Below are 26,073 nucleotides of genomic sequence, written 5' to 3' on the forward strand. Positions count from 1 at the left end.
ATGAGGTCAACTCTAGTATAGGCTGTGAATCCTCTCTGTGCCCAGGGAACTGCAGATCTGAGCCCGGAAAATAAGGGCTAGAAAGGCTCTTGGGCACAGCTGAATGGCTCTGAGCACTTGACCTCTCTTTGGTTTCCAGCCTGGGAAGGGCTGACAGGATCCAGCATTTTGTCCTAGGGTCAGCAAAGGGCAGAGGTTTGAAATTAGGCATTGCTGGGTTCTCAGCGGGACCACTAGGGCCCCCTCCTCTCACTTTACAGAGAAAAGAGGAGGTGGCTGAAGAGAGGAAGACACGAGATTGGTTCTCTGCTCCTCCCTCTCTCTCCCTGCTTCTCCCCACACCCATCCTCTCCCCCTCAGCAGCCGTCTCCCCCACAGAGACTGGGAAGAGGGAGGGGGCGGAGTTGGGGACTGAAGGATCAGAAGCCCCACGGTGCCCTGCATCTGAAGGAAGCTCTGGCCAGGGGCAGCTGTGTTGGCTCATGCTCCCCCCCTTCCACTGCATGATGCTGGGGATTCTGGGGCTCTGGGCGCTGCTTCCCACAGCTGTGCAAGGTAAGTGTCTACAGGGAGGAGCAGGGTCCTTCCACCCACCCATTAAGGGAGGGGGCACTTGAAGCAGCAGCCACCCCTTTGGAAGAGTGGTGATGGGGTGGGCAAGTGAAGGTGATGGGTACAGCTATGGGTCCCCTTGGTGGGGGTCAGGTTCCAGGCCTCTGCTGACCCTGTTTCCTCCTGTGGCTTTACCAGGCTGGCCCTGGGATATAAAACATGTTTTGTCTCTCTTTGGCTGCTGTTTTTGCCCCTGCATTCACTGTCATCTTGAACCCTCCCCTCACCTTACCCTGGGCCGCAGCACCCCCAGGCAGGCGGACCTGTGTGTTCTTTGAGGCCCCTGGAGTGCGGGGAAGCACCAAGAATCTGGGGAAGCTGCTAGATGCAGGACCAGGGCCCCCCAGGGTTATCCGCTGCCTCTACAGCCGCTGCTGCTTTGGGATCTGGAACCTGACCCAAGACCAGGCACAGGTGGAGATGCAAGGTGAATGGCACAGCACATGGCAGGCGATAGCCAGTGGGGGAGAGAGGCACATCCTGGGTGGGGGGTGGCAGCTGAGAAGAGGAGTAGAAAGGGAATGTGTGGAGGGAAAGAAAAGCCCATAAGAGATGGAAGGGACGCCTCTGATAGAGAAGGGACCCCCTCCGTGTTCCCAGACCCCGTTATGCTCACTCGTACACTCTTTCTCTCTCTCTCTCGCCCCCTTTCTCTCCTCTTCTCCCAATCCCATCCCATCAGGATGCCGAGACAGTGATGAGCCAGGCTGTGAGTCCCCGCACTGTGACCCGAGCCCCCGAGCCCATCCTAGTCCCAGCTTTACTCTCTTCACCTGCTCCTGTGGCACTGACTTCTGCAATGCCAATTACAGCCATCTGCCTCGTCTGGGGAGCCCTGGGACACCTGGTTCCCAGGGCCTCAAGGCCATCCCAGGTAGCCACCCAGGATGCCGGAGCCAGGTGGGGGCTGGAGCCCAGGTTAGAATGAGAGGTAGAACCAGGGCCAATTCTCACCCTACCCCCCGTCCCAAGCTTCCCTCCTCCTGGCCTTGAGAAGTTGGTTGCCCTGGTGACTGGGAGATAAGGGGGCTTGTGACCAGGGTGGAGGCGGGTGGAGAAGCAACTTCTCTGCGGAGCGGGAGAGGAGCAGAGAGCACGATTTGGGGCAGGGCTCATCCAGCCTGCATTCCTGCTTTAACGTGCAGGCGAGTCCATCTGGATGGCACTGGTGCTGCTGGGGCTGCTCCTCCTCCTGCTGCTGCTGAGCAACATCATCTTGGGTACTAATCTGCCCCACCCCTCCCTTGTGACCCCAACACACTGTCCCAGCGCTCTGACCCCTCTCCAGGCTCCCCTGACCCCCATCACTTCCCACAAAGCCCCCTTCCCAGTCTCCATACCCGTGCACCCCGGCCCTAAGGCTCTTCTCTGCCTCAGCCCTGCTACAACGGAAAGGCTGCCGGGCGCATGGTGGGCCAGAGCCAGGGCCGGGGCTGGAGCCGGAACCACACTCAGGCAGGGACTGGAGTGCCGAGCTGCCCGAGCTGCCCGAGCTGTGTTTCTCCCAGGTGCCCAGGGAGGGTGGGCGGCGGGCTCCTCTGGGCGCTCTCGGAGGGTGTGCTGGGGAGGAAGCCTGGCTCTGCTCCTAGCTGGGGCCCACACCCAGCACCATGTCCTCACCAGGTAATCCGGGAAGGAGGTCACGCAGTGGTGTGGGCCGGGCGGCTGCAAGGCAAGCTGGTTGCCATCAAGGCCTTCCCCCTGAGGGCTGTGGCCCAGTTCCAAGCTGAGAGAGCATTGTATGGGCTGCCGGGCCTACGGCATGACCACATTGTCCGCTTGATCACCGCCAGCAGGGGCAGCCCTGGTCCCCTGCCCTGTGGGCCCCTGCTGGTACTGGAACTACACCCCAAGGTGAGTGCTGAGGAACGCATATGTGTGTGTTTGCCTGTGTGTGGGAAGACGTCGGCGCGTGGGTGCTGGATGGCAGCGAGGCCCTGTCCACGCTTATTATTTTGCTTTATTCTTATTCCTTAGATATCCTTTTCTGTAGAACATTAAAAATGATTTGTATTGTTTTTACCTTTTATTATTATAAGCAGTACTTGCTAACATTTTTGACTTACACTGACAAAAAAAGGGAGAAATCAAAGCAATTCATATTCCCAACCTCAAGGAAAACCGTTGTTAAAGAATTACCTCCAGGCATTCAACTAATGTTTATGAACTATATGTCACACTTCCTGTGCTAGGAAAAACACACCCAGTCCCTGCCTTTCCAGATTTTATAGAGTAGTAGGGAAGCAGAAATGGATCAAGCAAACACAAAAAGAAGTGTAAAATGTCAAGCGCGTTAAGTGCTGAAAGAAAAGGTACTACAAGAGGGACTTCCCTGGTGGCGTAGTGGGTAAGACTCCGCCCTCCCAATGCAGGGGTCCTGGGTTCGATCCCTGGCTAGGGAACTAGATCCCATATGCATGCTACAAATAAGAGTTTTCATACCACAAGTAAGAAGTCCCGTGCCGCAGCTAAGGAGCCCGTGAAATGCAACTAAAGGAGCCCACCTGCCGCAACTAAGACCCGGTGCAACCAAATAAATAAATATTAAAAAAAAAAGAAAAGGTACTATAAGAGAAAAATAAGGAGGATCATGAGCAAAAAGGATGAAGAGGAATCGGTAGGCAGGGGCCAGACCACACTGGCCTTGTGGGCCTGCTAAGGACGTGGGACTTTATCAGCACCTGTAGTTCCCTCACCTCTGAAATCTTGAATTCTGGAAAGTCCCTTCTTTGACCAATGTACCTCATTGCCCAGCTCAAAAATCATTGCTTTTTTAGTTTTGTTTGTTTGTTTCCCTTTCCTGGCACACTGAAAGTGCTCAATAATGTTTGCAGAATGAGGGACTCTATTGCCCCTTTCCCTCCAATTCCCAGTTGCTCCCTGCCAGCTGCTCTCCTACCCAACGGCTCTCCCCATCTGCACTCTGCTACAGGGTGACACCTCAGGCCAGGTGGTTCGCGAGGGTGCCCCACCTAACCTGCTCTGCCTCTTCTGTTTCGGTCTTTACCCCAAGTCCTGTGAGGCAGTATGAGGTGGCTAAAGGTGAGTGATGCTGGAGTCAGACTGCTGAGGGTCAAGCTCTGCTACTCTCTCACCCAGGGATTTCCAGCAAGCTCCTCATCTGTAAAACAGGAGTGACAGGAGTACCTACCTCCCCGGGTTGTAGTGAGGGCTACAGGAGGCCTGGCACGCAGTAAGTGCTCGGGACACTTGAACTAGAGCTACTGTTTTTCGTGTCAATCCAACTGATGCACGTCCTCACTCGCACTGCCTGCTGCCTTGCCCTGGGTGTGTCGGCGTGTAAGTCTGCTGGGAGATGCAGGGGGATCAATTGATCTCTGCTCCCTGGGGTGGATCAGCCACCTCCAGCTTTGTGTGTCCCTCTCTTCTCTCTGCTTCTCCCCAGGGCTCCCTGTGCCACTACTTGGCCCAGCACACCAGTGACTGGGGAAGTTCCCTGCGGATGGCACTGTCCCTGGCACAGGGCCTGGCGTTTCTCCATGAGGAACGTTGGCAGGATGGTGGGTGAGCTGGGGGCAGGAAGCTGTGGGAGTCAGGAGCCACACCGCTGTTTCTGATTTTCCCTTAGCTTGGAGGGGAAGGATTGGGTCAAAAAGAGAAAGGAAGAAGATCCATGTCCCTTCAACCTGGCTTCTCCCACAGGCCAATATAAACCAGGTATCGCCCACCGGGATCTGAGCAGCCAGAATGTGCTCATTCGGGACGATGGGTCATGCGCCATTGGAGACCTGGGCCTCGCCCTGGTGCTCCCTGGCCTCGCCCAGCCCCCAACCTGGGCTCCTACTCAACCCCGAGGCCCAGCTGCCATCATGGAGGTCAGTACTCTGGATAAGGGTGAGGCCCAGGATGCTGGTGGTGGTGCTGATGAAGATGTGACAACAGTGCAGCAGCACCTATAGCACATGGGATGTTGCTGAGTCTAGTTGGGGGGTTGTTGCCTGGACCACTGTGTGGTGAAGATTGCCGTGGTGATGACTGTTGGCCCTCCATGCCTTGCTGTCTAGGCGGGCACCCAGAGGTACATGGCACCGGAGCTCTTGGACAAGACTCTCGACCTACAGGACTGGGGCACGGCCCTCCGGCGAGCTGATGTTTACTCTCTGGCTCTGCTCCTGTGGGAGATCATGAGCCGCTGCCCAGATTTGCGTCCCGGTAAGGATGGGTGTAACAGTGGCCTCACTCCCCCCATGCCCCACCTACCCATTCCAGACCCACCTACCTCCTGACCCAGGAGGCTCTTCCCTTCTCCCTCGTGACCGTTCCGCAAGAAGGCACCCCCACGGGCTAGCTGACACCTAGCCCCATGTGCCTTTTCCCAGACAGCAGACCACCACCCTTCCAACTGGCCTATGAGGCAGAACTGGGTAGCACCCCTACCACCTGTGAGCTGTGGACCTTGGCGGTGGAGGAGAGAAGGCGCCCTCACATCCCATCCACCTGGGGCTGCTTTGCCACAGTAAGAGGCCACAGGCTGGTGGGCTGGGGACCTGGAGAGTCCTGGCACGGGCTTCAAGGACTTGTCCACCAGGACCAGCCCACCTACTCCTATCCCCTCTCATCTCCCACCCTCCTGGCTCTTGTTCAGCTGGAGCTGGGCAAATGTGCTCTGAACCTCAGTTCATCCCCTTCCACCGTTAAGTCTCACACAGCCCACTCCTGAGACACACACCTTCTTCTTGCTCAGTCTTGCCTTGTCCGTCCCTCTTCTCTCCATCATCAGTTTGCCCTGTTCCTCAGTTCCTTCCTCCAGGAAGCCCTCCTTGGCTTTGCTTCTGCCCTGAGCTCTGCCCCCAAGATGGCTCCTCTCCTAGTACACTGGAGCCCAACATTTAATCCAATAATTCCTCATTCTGTCCTACACATCTGTGTTTCTGCCATGACCCAATAAAAGCCAGAACTAAGTATGAAGGGTTAAAACAGTGGCCTAATAGTGAAATTTCAGGGTTTCTGAGGAAAATAGTTTCCTAACAGGAAGCCCATTCCTCTGCTACCTGATCTGAAGTTTCCACTGCACAAGTGTCTGTTGGGTTAGATAACAAAGGCCCAGGCATTGTTTGCAGAAGACCCTGATTGCCTGAGAGGAAGGAGAGTAATTTCCCATCAGTACGGTAAGCCATTAATTAACCTGAATTAGCTCCTCAGAGGAAAAGGTGGACTCTTTGGAGAGAACCTGTCTCATAGGGAACAAGATGCAAAGGGCTGGATTTCAGTGAAGGGGAGGAAGAAGGCTCCAGGAAGGATCAGAAGAAGCGTGTTGAGAACGGGGCCATGATAGATACCTTTTAACCCTGGGGCCACTCATGGGGCCACTCAGGATCCTGGGGTAAAGCCTGCCTCCTGGTCATTCTTCCCAGGACCCTGGTGGCCTGAGAGAGCTCCTGGAGGACTGCTGGGATGCAGACCCAGAAGCACGGCTGACAGCTGAGTGTGTACAGCAACGCCTGGCTTCCCTGGCCCGTCCTCAGGAGGCCCACCCCTTCCCACAGGGCTGTCCACATGGCTGCCCACCTCTCTGCCCAGAAGACCGTCTCTCCACTCCTCCGCCCTGCCATTCTCCCTCGTAGGCCTCAGCTGAGTGTCTGCCACTTCAGTGTTCAGCAAGGCCCTTGTTCCAGAAATCCTCAACCTGCCCGTACCAGTTCTCATGTGTAAATATGCAGTTTATGTAGAGTCGGTGTACATGGAAACGTAAATACGGTGATCAGATGCCTGTCTGCTCTGCCTCGCCACGGCCTTTCCTACTTGCCAAATGCTTGGATGGATCCTTCCGTGGGTATCCAATCCACTGCTTCTGACCAGTGACTGGGGCAGGTGGTGTGCACAGGAAAGAGATAAAGTCAGCTTTCCTGACTCTACGTCCTGGTCCTGAGGCCTTCCTCCCTTCCAGTGATCCTGCACGCCTTCTGTCTCTCTCCTTTTCCTTCTCTTTCGTAAGCCTTTATTTGGTGGGATCTCATACTGGCACTGGGAAAAGGATGAGAAAGATGAAATTGCTGCTCTGAAACTGCTCCAAGACCCACAGCTCATTTTGTTGGCCACCCATACAGTGTCCTGGGGCAGTATCCTCTCCTGAGGCTTGAATGGGGAGGCCTCACAGAGCACAGGATGCTTGAGATGTGTCTTGAAGACCAGGAGTTTTCCAGGAGTGCTGGAGCAGTAGGGCATTCCTGGCCCAGTAAGCTGTACTGTTACGTGGTGCAGTAAGAAACTGCAAAGAGGACTTCCCTGGTGGCACAGGGGTTAAGAATCCGCCTGCCAATGTGGGGGATAGGGGTTCAATCCCTCGTCCGGGAAGATCCCACATGCCGCAGAGCAACAAAGCCTGTGCGCCACAACTACTGAGCCTGCGAGCCACAACTATTTAGCCCGTGCACCACAACTACTGAAGCCCATGCGCCTAGAGCCCGTGCTCTGCAACAAAGAGAAACCACCACACGTCAACGAAGAGTAGCCCCTGCTCGCCGCAACCAGAGAAAGCCCACGCGCACCAACAAAGACCCAACGCAGCCAAAAAAAAAAAAAAAAAGATCTTAAGGGAAGTGAGGGAATGCAGGAACAAAGGAAAAGCTGTCAAGAAGCAATAGTTCAGGGATAAAGCAGAGTCCTAATTCCTCCTCAAGGGGTATACATAACAATCTGATAAGTTCTGCAGGCTCCCACCAAGGTGGAGAATGGAATGATGATGGTCACCTTTTCTGACACTCATGACTTCAGTCAACTAAAGCTTGGACCCTGTCAACCTTTGCCCCACTTCTATGCTGAATTTTCCTCTGCTCGAGCCCCTTCATGAATATGCATGTACCCTTAGCTTAAAAATTCCCCAATTTTGCTGTTCAGGGAAACACTGCTTTGGGACAGAGTCCCAGTGTTCTCCTTACTTGCTGCAAGCAATAAATCCTTCCTTCTTCTTCCTTCTTCTTTGGCTTGGTTGTGTCTTTTGGCTTGACACCTACCAAGAGGTGAACCCAGTTTTCAGGTAACAAGAGGTCATTCTCTCAACCACTACACTGTACCAAGTGAACTGTCCTATCTAGGGTCAATGTCTCCTCATGTAAACTTGAACCCCTCTTTTCCTGGTTACTTAGGAACTTTGCTCCTTCAGTTATCCCTTCTTTCTCCAGCAAAAGCATTTTTTCTCTCTACTGGATTGTTCACATCAGTTTACAAACATGGTTTAAACTCTCCCATCTTAAAAAGCCCCTCCCAGACTGCCCATCCTCTTTTTTTTTTTCGCCCATTCTCTTATGATTACTGCTCCATTTCTCTGCTTCTTGTTTACCAACACTCCTTGGAAGAATTGCTTTTATTTACTGCCTCCACCTTCTCACGTTTCGTTCTCTCCTCAATTCGTTGCAGGCAAACTTTCATCCCTAGAATGTAATTAAAACCACTCTTAAAAAGTTCACGGGCTTCCCTGGTGGTGAAGTGGCTGAGAATCTGCCTGCTAATGCAGGGGACACGGGATTGAGCCCTGGTCCGGGAAGATGCCACATGCCATGGGGCAGCTGGGCCCGTGCGCCCCAACTACTGAAGCCTGTGCACCTAGAGCCCGTTCTCCAAAACGAGAGAGGCCACCACAGTGAGAGGCCCGCGCACCACAACGAAGAGTAGCCCCCTCTCACCGCAGCTAGAGAAAGACTGCATGCAGCAACAAAGACCCAATGCAGCCAAAAATAAATAAATTAAAAAAAAAAAAAAGTTCACTATTCTTGGGACTTCCCTGGTGGCGCAGTGGTTAAGAATCCACCTGCCAATGCAGGGGACACGGGTTCGATCCCTGGTCTGGGAAGACCCCACATGCCGCGGAGCAACTAAGCCCGCAAGTCACAACTACTGAGCCTGCATGCCGCAGCTACTGAAGCCCACACACCTAGAGCCCGTGCTCCACAACAGGATAAGCCACCGCAGTGAGAAGTCCGTGCACCGCAACGAAGAGTAGGCCCCGATCGCGGCAACTAGAGAAAGCCCACGCGCAGCAACGAAGACCCAACGCAGCCAAAATAAATAAATGAATGAATGAATAAATAAATTTATTAAAAAAATGTTCACTATTCTTGCAAAATCCAATGGCCATTTCTCAGTCTGCATCCTACAAAATTTATCAGCAGCATATGAACATTTGATAGCTTCCTCCTTGAATCTTTTCTTCACACTTTCCTCTGATTTTCCACTTCCTCACTGAAGAAGGGGAAAATCTGTATCCTTTGCTCATTCCTCTTCTCTTGCCAGTTTCTAAATATTGGCAGGCTTGAGGCCACGGGCTGGGCCCTCTTTTCTACTCTGGCTACCCCTGCTCCCTGGCTGAGCTTATCTGGTTCCTTGAATTTTTAAAAATTTTTCTTTGTTAAAAATATTTATTTATTTATTTTTGGCTGCGTTGGGTCTTAGTTGTGGCACACGGGCTCTTTGTTGCGGTGCGAGGGCTTCCCTCTAGTTGTGGCATGTGGGCTCCAGAGTGCTCGGGCTCAGTAGTTGCGGCACACGGGCTCTCTAGTTGTGGCGCACAGGCTCTGTAGTTGTGGCACATGGGCTCCAGAGTGCGTGGGCTCCAGAGCATTCAGGCTCTGTAGTTGTGGCGCACGGGCTCAGTAGTTGTGGCACGTGGGCTTAGTTGCCCCGCAGCATGTGGGTTCTTAGTTCCCCGACCAGGGATTGAACCTGTTCCCCTGCACTGGAAGATGGATTCTTAAACACTGGACCCCAGGGAAGTCCCTACCTGGCTCCTTTATTTGTTTATTTATTTATTTATTTTTATTGGAGTATAATTGCTTTACAACGTCGTGTTAGTTTCTGCTGTACAACGAAATGAATCAGCTTTATGTATACCTATATCCCCTCCCTCTTGGACCTCCCTCCCACACCCCCCATCCCACCCATCTAGGTCATCACAGAGCACTGAGCTGAGCTTCCTGTGCTTTATAGCATGTTCCCACTAGCTATTTTACGCATGGTAGTGTATATATGTCAATCCTAATCTCCTAATTTGTCCCACCCTCTCCTTTCCCTGCCGTGTCCACATGTCCGTTCTCTATGTCTGCGTCTCTATTCCTGCCCTGCAAATAGGTTCATCTGTACCATTTTTCAAGATTCCACATATATGCATTAATATACGATATTTGTTTTTCTCTTTCGGGCTTACTGGCTCCTTTAGATACCTTGATAACTCTCGATTTTTTTCTCTTCAGACAAGACCTCTCCCTGAGCGCCAGACTGCCAAATCCAACTGCCTTCTTAACACTTCCACTTGCATATCTGATAGCCATCCTAAACTTAACTTTGTCCAAAAGTACTCACATCTGCTCCTCCCCCATCTTATTTCAGTAAATGACACAATTATTTCCCAGTTGCTCAATATTCTTGGGTTCATCCTTGATTTCTCTGTTTCTTTCACCTCTACCTCCAGTCCAAATCTGCTAAGCTCTACCTTAGAAAAAAAATAACTGGTAAATCAACTATACTTCGATTAAAAAAAAAAAATACCCAGAGTCTGACCCCTCCTGATCATCTCTACAACTTCCATCCAAGCCACCATCATTCCTTCTTTGGAGTACAGTAGTAGCCTCCTAACTGGGTTCTCTGCTTCCACTTTAACCATTTCTCCCTATTTTGTTCTTTCACCACACAGTAGCCAGAATAATAATAATAATTACTATTATTATTATTTTACCATTCTAACCATTTTTAAGCATACAGTACAGTGACATTAAGTACATTCACACTGTTGTGCAACTGTGATCATCGTCCTCCAGAACTTTTTCATCTTTCTAAACTTAAATTCTGTGCCTATTAAACAGTAAATCTCCATTCCCCACTGCCTGCAGTCCCTGCTAATTACTTTCTGTCTCTATGAATTTGACTACTCTAGGCACTTCATATAAGTGGAATCATACAGCATTTGTCTTTTTGTGCCTGGCTTAATTCACTTAGCATAATATCTTCAAGGTTCATCCATAGTGTAGCATGTGTCAGACTCTCCTTCCTTTTTAGGGCTGAATACTATTCCATTGTATGCATATACCACATTTTGTTTATCCATTCATCTGTTGATGGACATTTGGGTTGTTTCCATCTTTGGGCTGTTATGAATAATGCTTCTATGAACATTGGTTTACAGAATGACTTTTTAAAAATGAAAATCAGATCATGTCATTACTCTGCTCATAACCCTCCAGAGGCTTCCATTCACACTTAGAATAAAATCTAAACTCTTTCCCATGGCTTACAAGGATCTGTAAATACTGGCACCACAGCTCCTCCCCTTATTTCAATCAATTTTTCTACATAGTACACATCACTATCTGACATTTTATTATATATTTATTTATATTCTGCCTCTCCCACCAAGTTATTACCTCCATGAAGGCAAGGATTTTTTCTCTGTGTTTCCACTCTATCCCTAGTGCTTAGAACAGTACCTGGATAGCTTGAGAAATATTTGTTGAATGAATGAATGACAGAAGCATGGTAAATCATTAATGATTTAATGAATCAGAGAAATGAGCTTTACAAGCATTACTTAAATGCTTTTTAAATAATCTGCATTTAGGGAATTCCCTGGCGGTCAAGTGGTTAGGACTCTGCACTTCCACAGCAGGGGTCACGGGTTCGATCCCTGGTCAGGGAACTAAGATCCCACAAGCTGCTTGGCGTGGGGAAAAAAAAAAAAAAAAAAATCTGAGTTTAAATCTGAGGAAGAATTTCCCAACTAGCAGGTAGGTGAAGAGAGGTATGGAGGGTATTGGCAACCTATGAGGGTCCTGAAGGGAGGTTAAAATCATCCTAGTCTAACAGTAAAAGTTCTTAATATTAACAAGAATCATGATAGTAATACATGGTAGCATATAGTAAGTACTTATTATGTGACAGATACACGATTATCTCATCACAACCCTATGAGGTAGGTACCATTGCCACTGTTTTACAAATGAGTGAATTGAGGTTAAATAACTTATTCAAGGTCACACAATAAGTGTCAAAGTCAGGATTTGAATCCAGGTCTCTCTGACTAACTCCAGAACCACCATGCTCTATTCCTCTTTGTCCATTTGTTCATTCATTCATTCATTCATGTAGTTATTTATTTAACAGTGTATTCATTCATACCATCCTATGTACCAGGCACTGTGTGAACTGTTAAGTGTCCTTACTTTCAAGAAGCTTACAGTCTAATGTAGGAAGCTAACATTAAGTAATTACTGATTCATGTATAATTATAAACTGAGATAGGTGTGCTAAAGGAAAGACAAGGTTCTACTAGGGGCTACAACAAAGGAGTTTTACCTGACTAGGGTGTCAAGGAGGCTTCCCTGAAGAAGTGATCCTGGAGCTGAGAGCTGATGAATGAGCAGGATTTAATTAGGCAAAGTGGAGAGAGATGGGGAGAGCATTCCAGGTTGCAGGAGCAGCAAGTGCAAAGGCCCTCCTGCAAATGGAACCAAGATCTTCTGGAGGGATGAAAGAAGCCTAGGGGCTGAAGCGCAGAAAGCCAAGGGTGAGTGGTATGAGAGGAGACCAGCAAGGTAGCAGGGCCAGACCACTGCAGACATTGCAGTAATAAGATTTTGAGTATTTTTTTGTTGGACAAGTTGGAGGAAACAGACACTCATATATTGCTGGTGAGAATGTAAACAAATATAACCTCTATGGAGGGTAATTCATCAATACCTATAAAAAAGTAAAAATATGTAAAATGACATATTTGTCAGGTTATTTGTTGCAGCATTGTTTTTAGTAGCAGAAGATTGAAAATAACACAAATATCTATTGACTGGTTAAATTGATTATGGTACATCATACAAAAGAATCAAATGAGGTTGTGAAAAAGACTGAAGACACACTGTGCTGGCTGGTATGGAAACATCTCCAAGATATATTAAGTGGGGGGAAAAGTTGCAAATTAAACTCTGCATAGTTTGCTGTTTGTATACTTAAAAGAGGGGATATAAATTTATATCAGTATTTGCTTGATTGTAATGAAGAAACTGTGGAAATATATATAAGAAACCAGTTATGTGGTTGTGTGGGCTATGTGGGTTGGGGGAGGCTGGGTAAAGGAGAACAAGAGTGGGAGGGAGACTTTTCACTTTATACCTCTTGGTCTTTTTTGGTTTTCAAAGCATGTGAACATATTACCTATTCAACAAAAATGAATACATACATGTAAAAATACTTTCCACCGTTGTCTTAAGGATAATGCAAAGCCATTGAAGAATCTTAAGCAGTAGGGTGATGTCACAGTTGGCTTTAGAAAACAATTTCTGAGGTTGGAGGATGAATTAGAAGAGGGTCCGAGTGGATGCTGACCGGACATTTAATGAGACACCACTTCGTACCCACTAGCATGGCTATATTAATAAAGACAGACAGCAACAAGTGCTGGTGCAGATGTGGGGTAACTGGAACACTTATACGTTGCTGGTGGGGATATAAAATGGTGTGGCTATTTTGGAAAGTAGTCTGGCAGTTCCTCAAAAAAGTTAAACATACAGTTACCGTATTACCTAGCAATTCCTCTCTTAAGTAAATACCCAACAGAATTGAAAACATATGGTGGTTGCACGCGTCCCCACGCACCCTCACAGTCAGTGGGTGAGCCGGGGCAGCAAGGCAGCCACCTTACAGCTCTGTGGAGGGCCTCGGGCCTCCCTACTGGAGCCGCTGGCAAGGGCCAGCCTTGCAGTGGTGTGTTCTAGGTCAATGGCTTCTAAGATTCCAGCTGGATTCACTGGACTAGGCAAATGGGGCATCCAATGGCAAAAAAATTTCATGAAACATGGCTATCCGCTTGTTATTTATGATGTGTTCCCTGATGCATGCAAAGAATTTCTCGATGCAGGTATACTGGTAGTGTCTTCCCCAGCAGATGTAGCCAAAAAAGCTGACGGAATTATTTCCATGTTGCCCACCAGTATCAATGCAATAGAAGCTTATTCTGGAGCAAATGGAGTTCCAAAAAAAGTGAAGAAAGGCTCACTATTAATAGACTCCAGTACTATTGATCCTACAGTTTCGAAAGAATTGGCCAAAGATGTTGAGAAAATGGGAGCAATTTTCATGGATGCCCCTGTTTCTGGTGGTGTGGGAGCTGCTCAGTCTGGGAACCTAATGTTTCTGGTGGGAGGAGTCACAGATGAATTTGCTGCTGCCCAAGAGTTGCTGGGGTACAAGGGCTCCAATGTGGTGCATTGTGGAGCCCTTGGGACTGGGCAGGCTGTGAGGATCGGCTACAACACGCTGTTGGTATGGTATGATTGGAACTGCTGATGCTATGAATCTGGGAATCAGGTTGGGGCTTGACCCAAAACCATTGGCTAAAATCCTATATGTGAGCTTAGGACAGCTTTGGTCAAGTGATACTTATAATCCCATACCTGGCATGATTGATGGAGTTCCCTTGCCTAATAAGTATCAGGGTGGATTCAGAACAACACTCATGACTAAGGATCTGGGATTAGCACAAGCCTCTGCGGTTAGCACGAAGAGCCCAATCCTTCTGGGCAGTCAAGCCCATCAGATCTACAGGATGATGTATGTGAAGGGCTACTCAGAGGAAGCCTGCTCATCTGTGTTCCAGTTTCTATGAGAGGAGGAGACATTCTGAGTTTGCCCTTTGGCAGTGGACTCTGTTGGGAACCAGAGTCTATCTTGGAACCTCCTTATAGCTTGCTCCACAAGTAAATGGGTCTGTCTGCTTTTGATTGTCTTGGTCACAGTAAACCCTGGGATTTTTCACCCATTTTTAACTGCTTATTCTTTTTTTTTAATCTATTTAGCAAACATATAATATCTGAAAATTTTTTTCTGTTTGCTACTGATGGTCCCTGCTAACTAGCTGACTGACCTTTTTCAAAAATTTGATCCCTGAGCATCTTTAACTAAATAGTTGCATATTTCAATCAGGATATTATTTACTCCAATTTACAAATAAAACCACATTTTTTTTTAACACGATAAAACATATTTTAGGGGAACGAAAAGAAACTGGTGTGAAGAAAGGACTTATAGAAAGGGGAAGTACAGTGAATTACCTGTGTCGCTCAGAAAGTTTGTCCTTTTAACCAAGTGGTGGTATTCTTGCATTACTGAGGTTACTAATTTATTTTCTAGGAGTTGATAAAGCAAGAGAACGCCTTGCTGCATGTTATATAATTTGGACTCTGTTACATTTATCTTGGTGTGTCCCTCTTGTAACAACTCCCAATACTCAGCAAACTTGTTTTTTATATTTTTGTTTCCTTGTACATTCTTTTTTTAAAAAAATAATTTTATTTATTTATTTATTTTTGGCTGTGTTGATTTTTCGTTGCTGCGCGGGCTTTCTCTAGTTGCGGTGAGTGGGAGCTACTCTTCATTGCGGCGCCCGGGCTTCTCATTGCTTTGGCTTCTCTTGTTGCGGAGCTCGGGCTCTAGGCGCACGGGCTTCAGTAGCTGTGGCTTGTGGGCTCAGTAGTTGTGGCTCGCGGGCTCTAGAGCACAGGCTCAGTAGTTGTGGTGCATGGGCTTAGTTGCTCTGCCGCATGTGGGATCTTCCCGGACCAGGGCTCGACACCGTGTCCCCTAGCATTGGCCGGTGGATTCTTAACCACTGCGCCACCAGGGAAGTCCTCCTTGTACATTCTTCCTACATGTTTTTTGACTTCAAAAGAATGACATCTTTAGAACTGTTTCAGAGCCAAGGATGATACGTGTTTTAGATAATTATTACATTATTCTAAATATAACCATATAATTTTGAATTCAAATACATTTCTATGCTGATAATAAAAAAAACATATGGTTATGCACAAACTTGTACATGAATGTTCATAGCAGTGATATATATAATAGGCAAAGCGTAAAAACAATTCAAATGTCCATCAGCTGATGAATGGATAAACTAAATGTGGTATATCCAAACAGTGGCATATTATTCAGTATTTCCTTCATAAAAAAGAATGAACTACTGATTCATACTACAACATGGATGAACCTTGAAATATTATGCAAAGTGAAAGAAGCCAGTCACGATAGGCCACATGTTATACAATTTTCCATTTGTATAAAATGTTTAAAATAGGAGCATTTAGAAATTGATTAGTGGTTGCTAAGGGCTTGGGTGGAATGGGGGAGAGGTAGGGAGAGGAATGAGGATTCACTACTAATGGGGTGTGGAATTATTTTAAGGGGGACAAAAAATGTTCTAAAATTAAATAATGGCAATGGTTGCACAAGCTCAGAATATGCTAAAAACTATTGAACTGTACCCTTTAAATGGGTGAATTGTATGGTATATGAACTATATTTCAATAAAGCTGCTTTAAAAAAGAAATGGTTTTAAATATTTAAATTCTGGGAGGCATCATGCCCATATAGACACATCAATAATTTCTTTCAAACTCAATGATCGTACAAGGAAGAAATAACTCAGATATAAATTGCGTTAAAAACAAAAACAAAAAAAGTGCCAGTCCCAATTCATCTCAAATATTTAGCACAAACCTGATATAAAAATATATCAATATGTACTATGGTTATGTAAAACATAATATTGTATGTCAACTGTATTTCAATAAAATATATATAACAAAAATACTTTAATTAAAAAATTAAAAATTGGGACTTCCCTGGTGGTCCAGTGGTTGACTCTGCACTCTCAGTTCAGAGGGCCTGGGTTCGTTCCCTGGTCAGGAAACTAGATCCCACGTATCTCAACTAAGAGTCTACATGCTGCAACTAAGAGCTCACGTGCCGCAACTAAAGATCCCACATGCTACAACGAAGATCCCGTGCGCTGCAACTAAGACCCAGCACAGCCAAACAAATAAATAAATATCTAAAAAAATTAAAAATCTATCAAAAATTTTAGTTCAAGATGACAAACTCAGTATAAAATTTATCTTCATATTTTTTGTAGCTCACAAATTTGGGATGTAATGTTTTCATTACGGTTGAGTTCAAAGTATTTAATTTCCATCGTGTGTTATACTTTGACCCAGAGTTATTTGGAAGACTGTTTTTTTTTAACTTCCAAATGTATGTTTGTGTTGCCGAATGCACACAAGCTCATGTGCCCGACGCACAGTGAGGCCAAACCAGAACATTGGAGTTTGGAGCAGAGAAAGGTTTATTGCAGGACTGAGCAAGGAGAACCAGTGGTTTGTGCTCAAAAAACCCAAATTTTTTAATGGTTTTCAGGGAGGAGTTTTTATAGGCAAAATTTGGAGCAAGGCCTGCAGGACATGTGACTTTCTTCTAATTGGTTGGTGGTGAGGTAACAGATGGTATTCCAGGAATCTTGCGCTCAGCTGGAATTTATCATCCTCCAACTGGGTGGGGGGTCTTAGTTTTCACAGAATAACTCAAAAATACATTGTTATGTATATCCCTTTGTTACAGACGAGGGTTCCTTGGCCTCCCTAATCAATAGAAATTGATCAGAGGTCAGATGAGAAATTCAGGCAAGGCTTTACTGGGGCCCCTGCTACAGCAGGGGGGAGCAAGAACGTACAACAAGTTCCCTCGCTGGCTCGCTCCCTGAGGGGTGGATGGTGAGCCTTGTTCCTTATATGGGGTGAGGGTAGGGGTGTGTCCAGTGGTCGGGTCGGAGGAGTGGCTTAGGTGGTTTGCGCACCCCTTAAGTGGTGGTGTGTGCCGGGGGCATGCACAGTACCCTGCTTTTGCTGCAGGCTCTTCAAAAGTGGCAGTTGGGTTTTTGGTCTTTGTATCTTTTGTCCAGAATTTGCCCCAACTGTGCATGCACATAATTTTTAGTCCCGTGCAGTCTCTTTGTATTTTGTTGCTCGAGGAGAGGTGTGTCCAGGTGCAAAAACTGCAGCACTGCAGCAAAGGGTCCCAGGTCCCAGCCTGTCTCACCTTCAGGAGAAACCAGGACCCTGCTTTATTGATGCGCTATTGATTTTTGACTGTTCATCCTTTGTTTCTGCATTCCCTCCCTTCCCTAATTAGCAACTGTTTGAATCTTCCCTTTGGAAATCAGGGAAGGTCTAGGAGGCTAAACCCTTTTTCCTACAAACTAGAAAAGGGGACATGGAAAGGCTTTTGTACCCGTGAGGGCCCCACAGGGTCCTGCTCGGTTTCATTTGTATTTATATTTTACGTTGCCGTCAAAGAATACAGTATGTAATACACAATTCTCTGAAATTTGAATTATATTAGTTGAGACCAATTTTTTAAAATGTTTTATGTATGCTTAAGAAGGATAAGTATTTTTAAATTTTGGGTGTATGGTTCTATATATATTCATTAAATCAAGCTTGTTAATTGTGTTATTAAAAAAATAGAGGCCATTGCTGCAATCCAGTTGAGAGATGATGGTAGGCTGGGAGCAGAGAAGATGGAGAGAAGTGTAGGGATTCCAGATTTATTTGGGAAACAAAACGGACCCTTCCTGAAGTTGGAAGGAGATGCGGGGGAAAGGTGAAGGAAAGAGAGAGCCATCAGGCTGAACTTCTTGGTTTCTGGTTTATGCAATTTGACAGATGGCAGAGCTATGCAATTGAGATAGAGAATCCTAGGAGAGATTAGAAATCTCTGTATTTTCCCCAAGAATGTTTCCTTATTTCCTATGGGGACTAAGAGGGAGGCGGCAGTATTGAGGCTTGGGGTGAGATTTAGCAGCTCTCCGCCCTTCCTTAAGCGCTCCATATATATATATCTATATATATCTATATATATCTATATATATCTATATCTATATATATATGTATGTATGTGTCTGTATACCGCTTATCACAGTATATTCACATTACAAGGTGTGGCACCCACTGGACTAAGGGCTCAGAGGTCAAGGGTTGAGTTTTCCCTAGGCACTCAAGGACTTCGCCCAGAAACGGGCCCCGCCCTCTCCTAGCCCATTTCTCCTAGCCCCGCCCCCAGGGATTTCCGGCCCTCCCGCTCCACTGTACCGCCGCGTCCTGAAGCGCCTGGCTCCTCCCCTACCGCTGCCTTCTAGCCTAGAGTGATTGACGACTATGTTCTCCAATCGTAACGCCGAATGACCACATAGTACCAATCAGGCGGTAGCAGAGGCGGATGCTGAAGCTTAAGGTGGGAGGGTGACCAAGAAGTGAGAGTGGAGGCTGAAAGGAGGAGTCCGCGCAAGCAGTGGTGTAGAGGTGACGGGACGCCTGGATTACTCAGTTTCCTTCTTTTTCCATTCCTGGGTGAGGGGGTCCCTTCGCAGCTGGGAGCCAGGATCTCTATTTGCCTTTTTTTAATGTGGGAGGGGGTATGTCTAGCTATGTAAGCGTTTGAGGATCTTTCCTGAGCCGCCTATCTCCTTTCGCCTCAAGGCAGGTCCTTCTCTTAGCCTGGGGTGGGGGTCCTGTCCCCCGTCACTCTTCTCCGGGAGCAGTTAAGTTAAGATCCCTTCGCAGCTTATGGGTGGCTAAAGTCTTCCGGACTCGGTCTCGGAAAGGCAGATGAGCGATGGGGATAGCGAGATTCGCGGAGTCTGCCCCTCTCCGGAGGACTTAGAAACCTCCAGCCGCGGCCAGAGCTAGTGGAAGGTGGAGGGGCCCTGGGAGCTAGGTTCCTGTGGTTAGGGAACTAGGAATAGAATAGGTGTTGGGGGCGAAGGAACGGGTGGAAAGAAACATTTCTTCTGTGGAGGTCGTGGTAGTTCTCTGAGAGACTGTTGCGGAGCGGGAGGCGTTGGAGTTGAGCTTGGTCTCTAAAACCCCTACCCATTTCTGGGCCGTCAGCTTATTGCCTTCATTTGTTTCTTCCCAGGCTGGAGGAAATACCTGAACATGTGGAATCCCAATGCCGGTAGGTGTTTGGGGGATCTCTTTTCTTGCTCCAACCCCTTTTCAGAAGGGCCACAACAGGAGGTTTCTGTGTCAGTTTCTCGTCCACCTCTCCCCTAACCCGCAAAAGCAAAGTCCTTAGTCCATAGCTGACCGATGCTCTCATCTTTCCCTAGAGTTCACTGTCTCCCTTTCTCCCCCGCCCTGCCAGGGACGTTACCTTTTCTCTCTCTTACGTAAGTTTGTCTCCCCTACCCTCCATTTTCTTTCCTCACCTTTCCGTTTGCCTTTAGCTATTGAGTGAGAAACGAAATCCTCTTCTTTTTGTTGTTTGTTGTCAGAGGTTCTGGGCAGTTCTAATCTTAATTGATTCTTTGCTTCTTCCACCAGGGCAGCCAGGGCCATATCTACACCCCCCTAACGTCGGGTACCCTGGAGGTTGCAATCCTGCCCATCCACCACCTGCCACCCCTACCTTTCCTCCAGGCCCCTTTCCCACTCCCCCAGGAGCACCCCAGGGGAATCCAGCCTTTCCCCCTGGTGGGCCCTGTCATCCTGTGCCACAACCAGGGTATCCAGGATGCCAACCCTCAGGTCCCTACCCCCCTCCATACCCACCACCTGCCCCTGGCATGTGTCCTGTGAATCCATTGGCTCCTGGCATGGTAGGACCAGGAATGGTGATTGACAAGAAGATGCAAAAGAAAATGAAAAAAGCTCATAAAAAGAAGCAGAAACACCACAAACATGGCAAGGTCAGTGCCCTCTGGATCCTGGCTAGTAAGGGGTGTCCCCTCAGGGGGACTAGAGAGGCAGTGGGTGGGCGAGGAAGGAGGATTCAAAGTCTGAGGACATGGGGCAGCGATTGTGTAAAGGATTCCCACTGGGAAGAATCTGATAATCTTCAAAAGAATTATTAGGCTAATTAGGCCTTCTATCTGGGAGGGGCTAGGCTGAGCCTTAGAATGGATATCAGAATCAAAAGCCTTTTTTTTTTTTCTAATTTGCCTTTCTCTTCCCTGAACTCCACCCCTCCCCACCTTACGTTTGTTTTAGCGGGTTGGACACACCCACTGAGGTGGTCAAATGTCAAGTAATAGAGTCAGTCCTTTGACAAAGCAAAGTCTTATATAATAATTAACAGATAATAATCTGGCCCTAGTTCCTGGAGTTTCTTTCTCTCCTTCAGTATTCTCAGGGTGTTGTGTTAATTACATGGGCCTTATTGTCCTACTGTCTGGCAGGGAAACAGGACAAGAGCAGTCAGTGACTCTCAGCCTCAAATAAAACCCTGAGTTTCATGCTCAGCCCCAAGGCTAAGTATCCTATATGCTCACTGCTGAAGGAAATCCTTGCTTTTGCTGTTTAAGGGACAGTCTGGTTCAAGACTCCTGACCTTCTTAGAAAGCAAAGGGCACTTGGATGGAGATGTAGGGCACCAAAGAATGTCCCATGGAGTGATCAAAGTTCATCTGGGTCTGATGATATCTCCTTTCCCCTTTCCCCTTGCAGCATTCCAGAGGAGTGTTAATTAGCAAGGGTAAAAGTAGCTCTCAGGACAACTCTGGAAGGGTTGAACCAACCTCGATCTTGAGGAGGCCTTAATTTACATTTTTCTGCCTAGTATTTATTTGCCTTATGGCTTTGGGTGCTAATCCTAGTTCTGGATCTTTGGTAGAAGTTTGAGGAGAAGGAAAGGTGAGATTGAATGGAGAGACTCAAAAATGTTTTTTATGACAGTTGTTGATGGGACTATGCATGTAAAGAACCTTGACTAGGACTCTCCCAGCTTTCTCTCCCGCCTTCCTCACTTTCTCCCAATTGGGGCTTAGGAAAACGTAGAGACAGATGCACACACAGCAGCTGATTCTACTCACTTTTCTTAGACTCATAGCCACTAGGAATGTCCATGCAGCTAATCATTATTATAAGGTAGCAGCTGTTTCCCTGCACTATACTATGCTTGTGCCTATAATTTATTCCTTGCCTAGGCATTGGCTTAGGTAAAGAAAATTGGAAATTTGCTCCAAATGCAGTAAATTCTGTGCAGTGATTTAGGATGGTTTCATCCATTCCTGTATGCTCACTGCTGAAGGAAATCCTTGCTTTTGCTGTTTAAGGGACAGTCTGGTTCAAGACTCCTGACCTTCTTAGAAAGCAAAGGGCACTTGGGTGGAGGTGTAGGGCACCAAAGAATGTCCCATGGAGTGATCAAAGTTCATTTGGATCTGATGATATCTCCTTTCCCCTTTCCCCTTGCAGCATTCCTCCTCCTCCTCCTCCTCTTCCAGCAGTGACTCTGACTGAATACAGGGCCTGGACCCTTCCCTCAAGTCTCTCCAGTTCTGCTCTCCCATCAAGCTTCAGATGCCATCTTGTACTGGGGGAAATTAGCCCTTGTGTCCCTCCCCCCGCCACCCCTGCAATCTAAGCCTCACTCTGCTGTTCAACCCTAACTGGCTAGGGAAAATGGGAAAAGAATTGCCATGGGCTAGCAAAGGCCGTCTTCCCACTGCTTGGATAGAACTTTTAGCTGGTGAATTTTGCAGGAGAACTAGTTTTTGAAGATGGTGAGATTTGAGCTAAATGCTGAAGACAAGTCTAAGATCTGTAAAATGTGATTTTTTTTACTTTCTTTTGTAATACTCATGATTGGGGAGATGCTGTGGAAATTTAATTATGGAAAGGAAAAAACGACCTGTACCTTTCTTGTAATTGTGGCATGCTTGGATGATTTAGTGGCAAATAAACATTTCCCAGCAGGCCTTTTATTGACTGCACTCACTGCAAGGCTGCTGGGATGTGGAGTCCATTTGGCTGATGAGCTCTGCCTGCCATTTTGGAAACTGATCTCTACCCCTTAGCTCAGTATGCTATCTCAGGTCCTCCTCTCACTCTCCAACTCTCAGTCCAAATAAAGCTGTTTCTCCTGGTGTCTGTTCACCTGTGCCATTACCGTGGGTGGGTCTAGCACATTCTACTACTTTCGCCTTCCACGGACCCTTTAAAGTGTATCAGTTTTTTGGTAAGGAACCAGAGCGTCATCAGGAAGACAGCATACTGTCCTTATATGTCTCTAGTGGGAGGATCCTTCAGAATTGGTTCAGGCTTAGTGGAATGAATCTTTACTGTCTTCCATTTGATGAATAGATACAGGTCTTTAGCATAAGTTTTCATATCTGCTACCAAGATTCTCAACCCTGCCTGCCCATCAGCTATCAGAGAGTGATTTAGGGCTTTGCCTGAAAGACTCTTGATAAGGATGGGGCCCAGCAAATCAGGATTTTTAAAGGATGGGGCCCTGCAAATCAGGATTTTTAAAACACTGTGGGTGATTCTGATGTACAGCTAGAACTGAGGGCCACTGGTTTACCAAATGCCATACATGGTATTACACATTGGGTTCTCAAAGATCTGTTGAGTAGAGGAAAAGACATCTAAGAGAACTAATTAATACAGATGGTATAAAATGCCAGAGAGATATAAACGTAGAAATAACTGGGAAGTGAAGGAGGAGTCAAAGATGACTTCACAGGAAAAGTGACATTTTACCTCTAGGGCCGTGAGTGGAGAAACATGAGTACACAAAAAAATGAAAGAATAGATCTACCAAGTGGATGGCAGAGAAGGGCTGGGAAAGGCATGTGCTTAGGTACAGGGTCTAAAGCTCCATAGCATGTTTGGGAATCACAGGTATCCCAATGCAGCTAGATTAATTCCCTGGAAAAGGATTATTGAGGAAATACTGTGTTCCAGGTGTTGAGGTACAAAGATGAATAAGACAGTGCCTGCTCTTCATGGCCTGCAAGAGCTAAGGGAGCAGATAGATATGTGAATAGGTTATTATAATACAGTAAAAGGGACCACAACAGAGACAGGGATCAAGCAGTGGGGGAGCAAAGGAAGGAGTGACAGTGCCAGTGGGAAATGAGTGAGGTCCTGGCTGGGCCTCAGGATGCGTAGGAGGTTCCTAGTTGGTAAATGACATCAGCTAACACCAAGCATTTATCATGTGCCAGGCACTAAGTGCTGTACATTTATAACTTGTGTTAATCTTCCCAGCAACTCTATGAGGTAGGTACTCTGCTTCCATTTTGTGGAAGAAGAAAACTTCAGTCAGGATTCGAACTCAGGCAGTGTGGCTCCTGTGTCTATGCTTTTAACCCAGTGGATTTCAGGCAGAAGAAGCAGTTTTGCAGAGGCACAGAGTTGTAAAAAGTCGTGGGATGAAAGTTCAGGAATTCCTGAGCCTGAGATACCATACAGGAGCCTGAAAGCAGGAAATGAGGCTCTAGATGGGTCTAGAGGAAGGAGTGGACTTGAGAGATGTTTCTGAGGTGGAACCCACAGGGCTTAGGGATTGAGTGTGGGGCTTGAACAGGGAAGGAGTGTTTTTAGTTGGCTGGATTGCATCTACCACTTGTCCCTGGGGTGAGTTATATGAAATCAATGCTTAAAATAAATATATTAGAGCTAGCTTCTAATTTTATTAGAAAATCCAAGACCAAGGCCTGTTTTCCAGTGTCCTGGATTTGGGGGCCGTTTTAATGTTTTTTTCCCAATCATACTCCATTTTCATTTACTCATCAGCCCTTCCTTTTCGAGGAGGAGAGGGAGATGTGGGGACAGGGGGATTGTGAGGTGAAAGAGAAACAGATGTTGACAAACAAACCACAAATAAGGAGAGATAATGAGAAGGGGTTCAAGGGGGAAAACACAAAGAGAAACAAAGAAATTAGGGAGAAAATTCACCGACCTCCTTCCCCAGTTTTAACCATGGACAGCCCATTTCCCCTTCCTGGCTTTTCTAAGTCACATGCACAGCACCTTGCTGTTTTGCTATTGTTGTTTCTCAAAAGTCTATTAACTTTTTTTTTTTTTTAATCTTTTTTTTTTTGGCTGCGTTGGGTTTTTGTTGCTGTGTGTGAGCTTTTTCTCTAGTTGCGGCGAGTGGGGGCTACTCTTCGTTGTGGTGCATGGACTTCTCATTGCGGTGGGTTCTCTTGTTGCAGAGCATGGGCTCTAGGCGTGTGGGCTTCAGTAGTTGTGGCACGTGGGCTCAGTGGTTGTGGCTCACGAGCTCTAGAGCACAGGCTCAGTAGTTGCGGCGCACAGGCTTAGTTGCTCCGCGGCATGTGGGATCTTCCCGGACCAGGGCTCGAACCCGTGTCCCCTGCATTGGCAGGCGGATTCTTAACCACTGCACCACCAGGGAATCCCCAAAAGTCTATTAACTTTTTGAAAGCTAAAAGTAATACATGTACTTGGGGAAAAATTGTAACATTATAATAGGATGTTTGGTGAAAAGTAAGGTTCTCTTCTCATCGCAGATTTCCAGCTTCCTCCCCAAAGGCAACCATGACTACCAAATTCTTTTGTAAACTTCCAGAGCTATTCTGAACATAGTTAAGTATCCCCTCCCTTTCTATTTCTACCTTACATTGTTCCTATTGCCCCTACCCCGACTTTATATCAAATGGGAGCATAGTACAGGCCCTCTTTTGGACCTAACATTTTCCCATTTAATTATCTATTTTGGAGTTGATTCCATATCAGTGTGTGTGTGTGTGTGTGTGTATAACATTGTTTTAACAGCATTTCATTCAACCAATCTTTTATTGCTGGGATTTTAGAATGTTTTCAACCTTGCTATACTTAACTGCTGTGGGGAGCATTTTGGTAAATATATCTTTGCCAGAGGTTGAAAAATTGGATGCTTACAGCTATATCTGGCCATGGACTTTTTTTTTTTTTTTTTTTTGAGGGACCACTCTGTGTTAATTATCAGACGTTTTCAATAAAGTTTCAGATTTCAAGCTGGAAACTCTAGCAATAGTGGGTCCACGTTTCTGAAGACAGACGTTCTGGCCCCTGAGTAGTGGTCATTCCTTATAGATGGACCCTGTACTCTCCAGTCTTCTTATTGTCCTTTCAGCTTCCTGTTGCCTTTCTTTAGGCCAGGTACGTTACTTGCCTGGCTCCCGAGAGCACTAGGTTGGTGCGCCCTGTTTTGTGCATCAGTATAAGGCTCTAAAGATGGTGGTTCTCACATGTTTTTATCTTATGCCCAATGTCCATGAGAGGATCTGGGATTCTGCCATTCTTTTCTTACTAGGAACTAAGTATAGTAAGATTTCAACCCAATTAATTGAAAATGGGAAAGGATAGGAAACCCATTAGATCTATTAATAAAATACAAATTGACACTGTAGCTTTGGGGACTGTTAAGTCATGGGATGAGTCTTCAGTTTGCTGTCTTTTCGGAATCATTTCCCTGTATCAGGTTGTTTTGTAGCTGTAGGCAAGTTCACTCACTTGACTAGTTTGGTTCCCCTTCTGAGAAGAATTTATTGATTCATGGAATTATCAAGTGTTGCTACTGGATGCATCTCTTTCAAAGCTGGCTGCAACTGTTGGCCAGTCCCAACAGAAGCCATGTTATTGTTAGTAGAGTTATGTTGTGTTTTTATCAACTTTTAATTTGATCTTTGTTTTGCCCCCATTATTAGAGATGATTTCACAGATAGCCACTCACTTTCACCCCAGCTCTTAGAGTCCCTGGGGTGTAAATGACCCAACTGCAAAATCTTGAGGTTAATCTGACCTTCAGCCCAGGCCTCACAGTAAGCCTGCTCCTTGGTTTGCTTTTTTCTGGGTGTCCTAACATTTTCCTACCTCATTTCCTCTCTGTCAT

The 26,073-nt window shown here is 46.7% G+C and overlaps 2 protein-coding genes and 1 pseudogene across 4 annotated transcripts; all 3 read left to right on the top strand.

Annotated features, from left to right (window-relative positions):
• Positions 1-506: 506 nt before the first annotated feature.
• AMHR2 (anti-Mullerian hormone receptor type 2) lies at positions 507-6,197 on the top strand. Of its 2 annotated transcripts, XM_068560902.1 has the most exons (11): positions 507-555; positions 857-1,039; positions 1,295-1,486; positions 1,758-1,832; positions 1,990-2,120; positions 2,236-2,466; positions 4,019-4,133; positions 4,276-4,448; positions 4,638-4,785; positions 4,953-5,089; positions 5,988-6,197. In XM_068560902.1, exons 1-11 carry the CDS (start codon positions 507-509, stop codon positions 6,195-6,197), a joined length of 1,644 nt encoding a protein of 547 aa, XP_068417003.1. The 2 variants fall into 2 exon arrangements, with proteins under 2 accessions (XP_068417003.1, XP_068417004.1); XM_068560903.1 differs by lacking the exons at positions 4,638-4,785; positions 4,953-5,089.
• Positions 6,198-13,527: 7,330 nt separating this feature from the next.
• LOC137775746 (3-hydroxyisobutyrate dehydrogenase, mitochondrial pseudogene) lies at positions 13,528-14,233 on the top strand (annotated as a pseudogene).
• A 4,449-nt stretch (positions 14,234-18,682) lies between these two features.
• Positions 18,683-22,322, top strand: PRR13 (proline rich 13). Of its 2 annotated transcripts, none has more exons than XM_068561620.1 (4): positions 18,683-18,746; positions 19,363-19,401; positions 19,770-20,134; positions 21,642-22,322. In XM_068561620.1, exons 2-4 carry the CDS (start codon positions 19,383-19,385, stop codon positions 21,684-21,686), a joined length of 429 nt encoding a protein of 142 aa, XP_068417721.1. In that variant the 5' UTR covers positions 18,683-18,746; positions 19,363-19,382; the 3' UTR covers positions 21,687-22,322. The 2 variants fall into 2 exon arrangements, with proteins under 2 accessions (XP_068417721.1, XP_068417722.1); XM_068561621.1 differs by having other exon boundaries at positions 18,687-18,794.
• The last annotated feature ends 3,751 nt before the right edge of the window (positions 22,323-26,073 follow it).

The sequence above is a fragment of the Eschrichtius robustus genome, chromosome 13, assembly GCF_028021215.1.
Source record: "Eschrichtius robustus isolate mEscRob2 chromosome 13, mEscRob2.pri, whole genome shotgun sequence".
NCBI classification, from domain to species: Eukaryota; Metazoa; Chordata; class Mammalia; order Artiodactyla; family Eschrichtiidae; genus Eschrichtius; species Eschrichtius robustus.

Coding starts and splice junctions, on each gene's coding strand:
- PRR13 (XM_068561620.1), top strand. Junction 20,135..21,641: donor AACACCACAAACATGGCAAG/GTCAGTGCCCTC, acceptor TTCCCCTTGCAG/CATTCCTCCTCCTCCTCCTC.
- AMHR2 (XM_068560902.1), top strand. CDS start 507: ATGCTGGGGATTCTGGGGCTCTGGGCGCTGCTTCCCACAGCTGTGCAA. Junction 1,040..1,294: donor GGCACAGGTGGAGATGCAAG/GTGAATGGCACA, acceptor CCATCCCATCAG/GATGCCGAGACAGTGATGAG. Junction 2,121..2,235: donor CCGAGCTGTGTTTCTCCCAG/GTGCCCAGGGAG, acceptor TGTCCTCACCAG/GTAATCCGGGAAGGAGGTCA.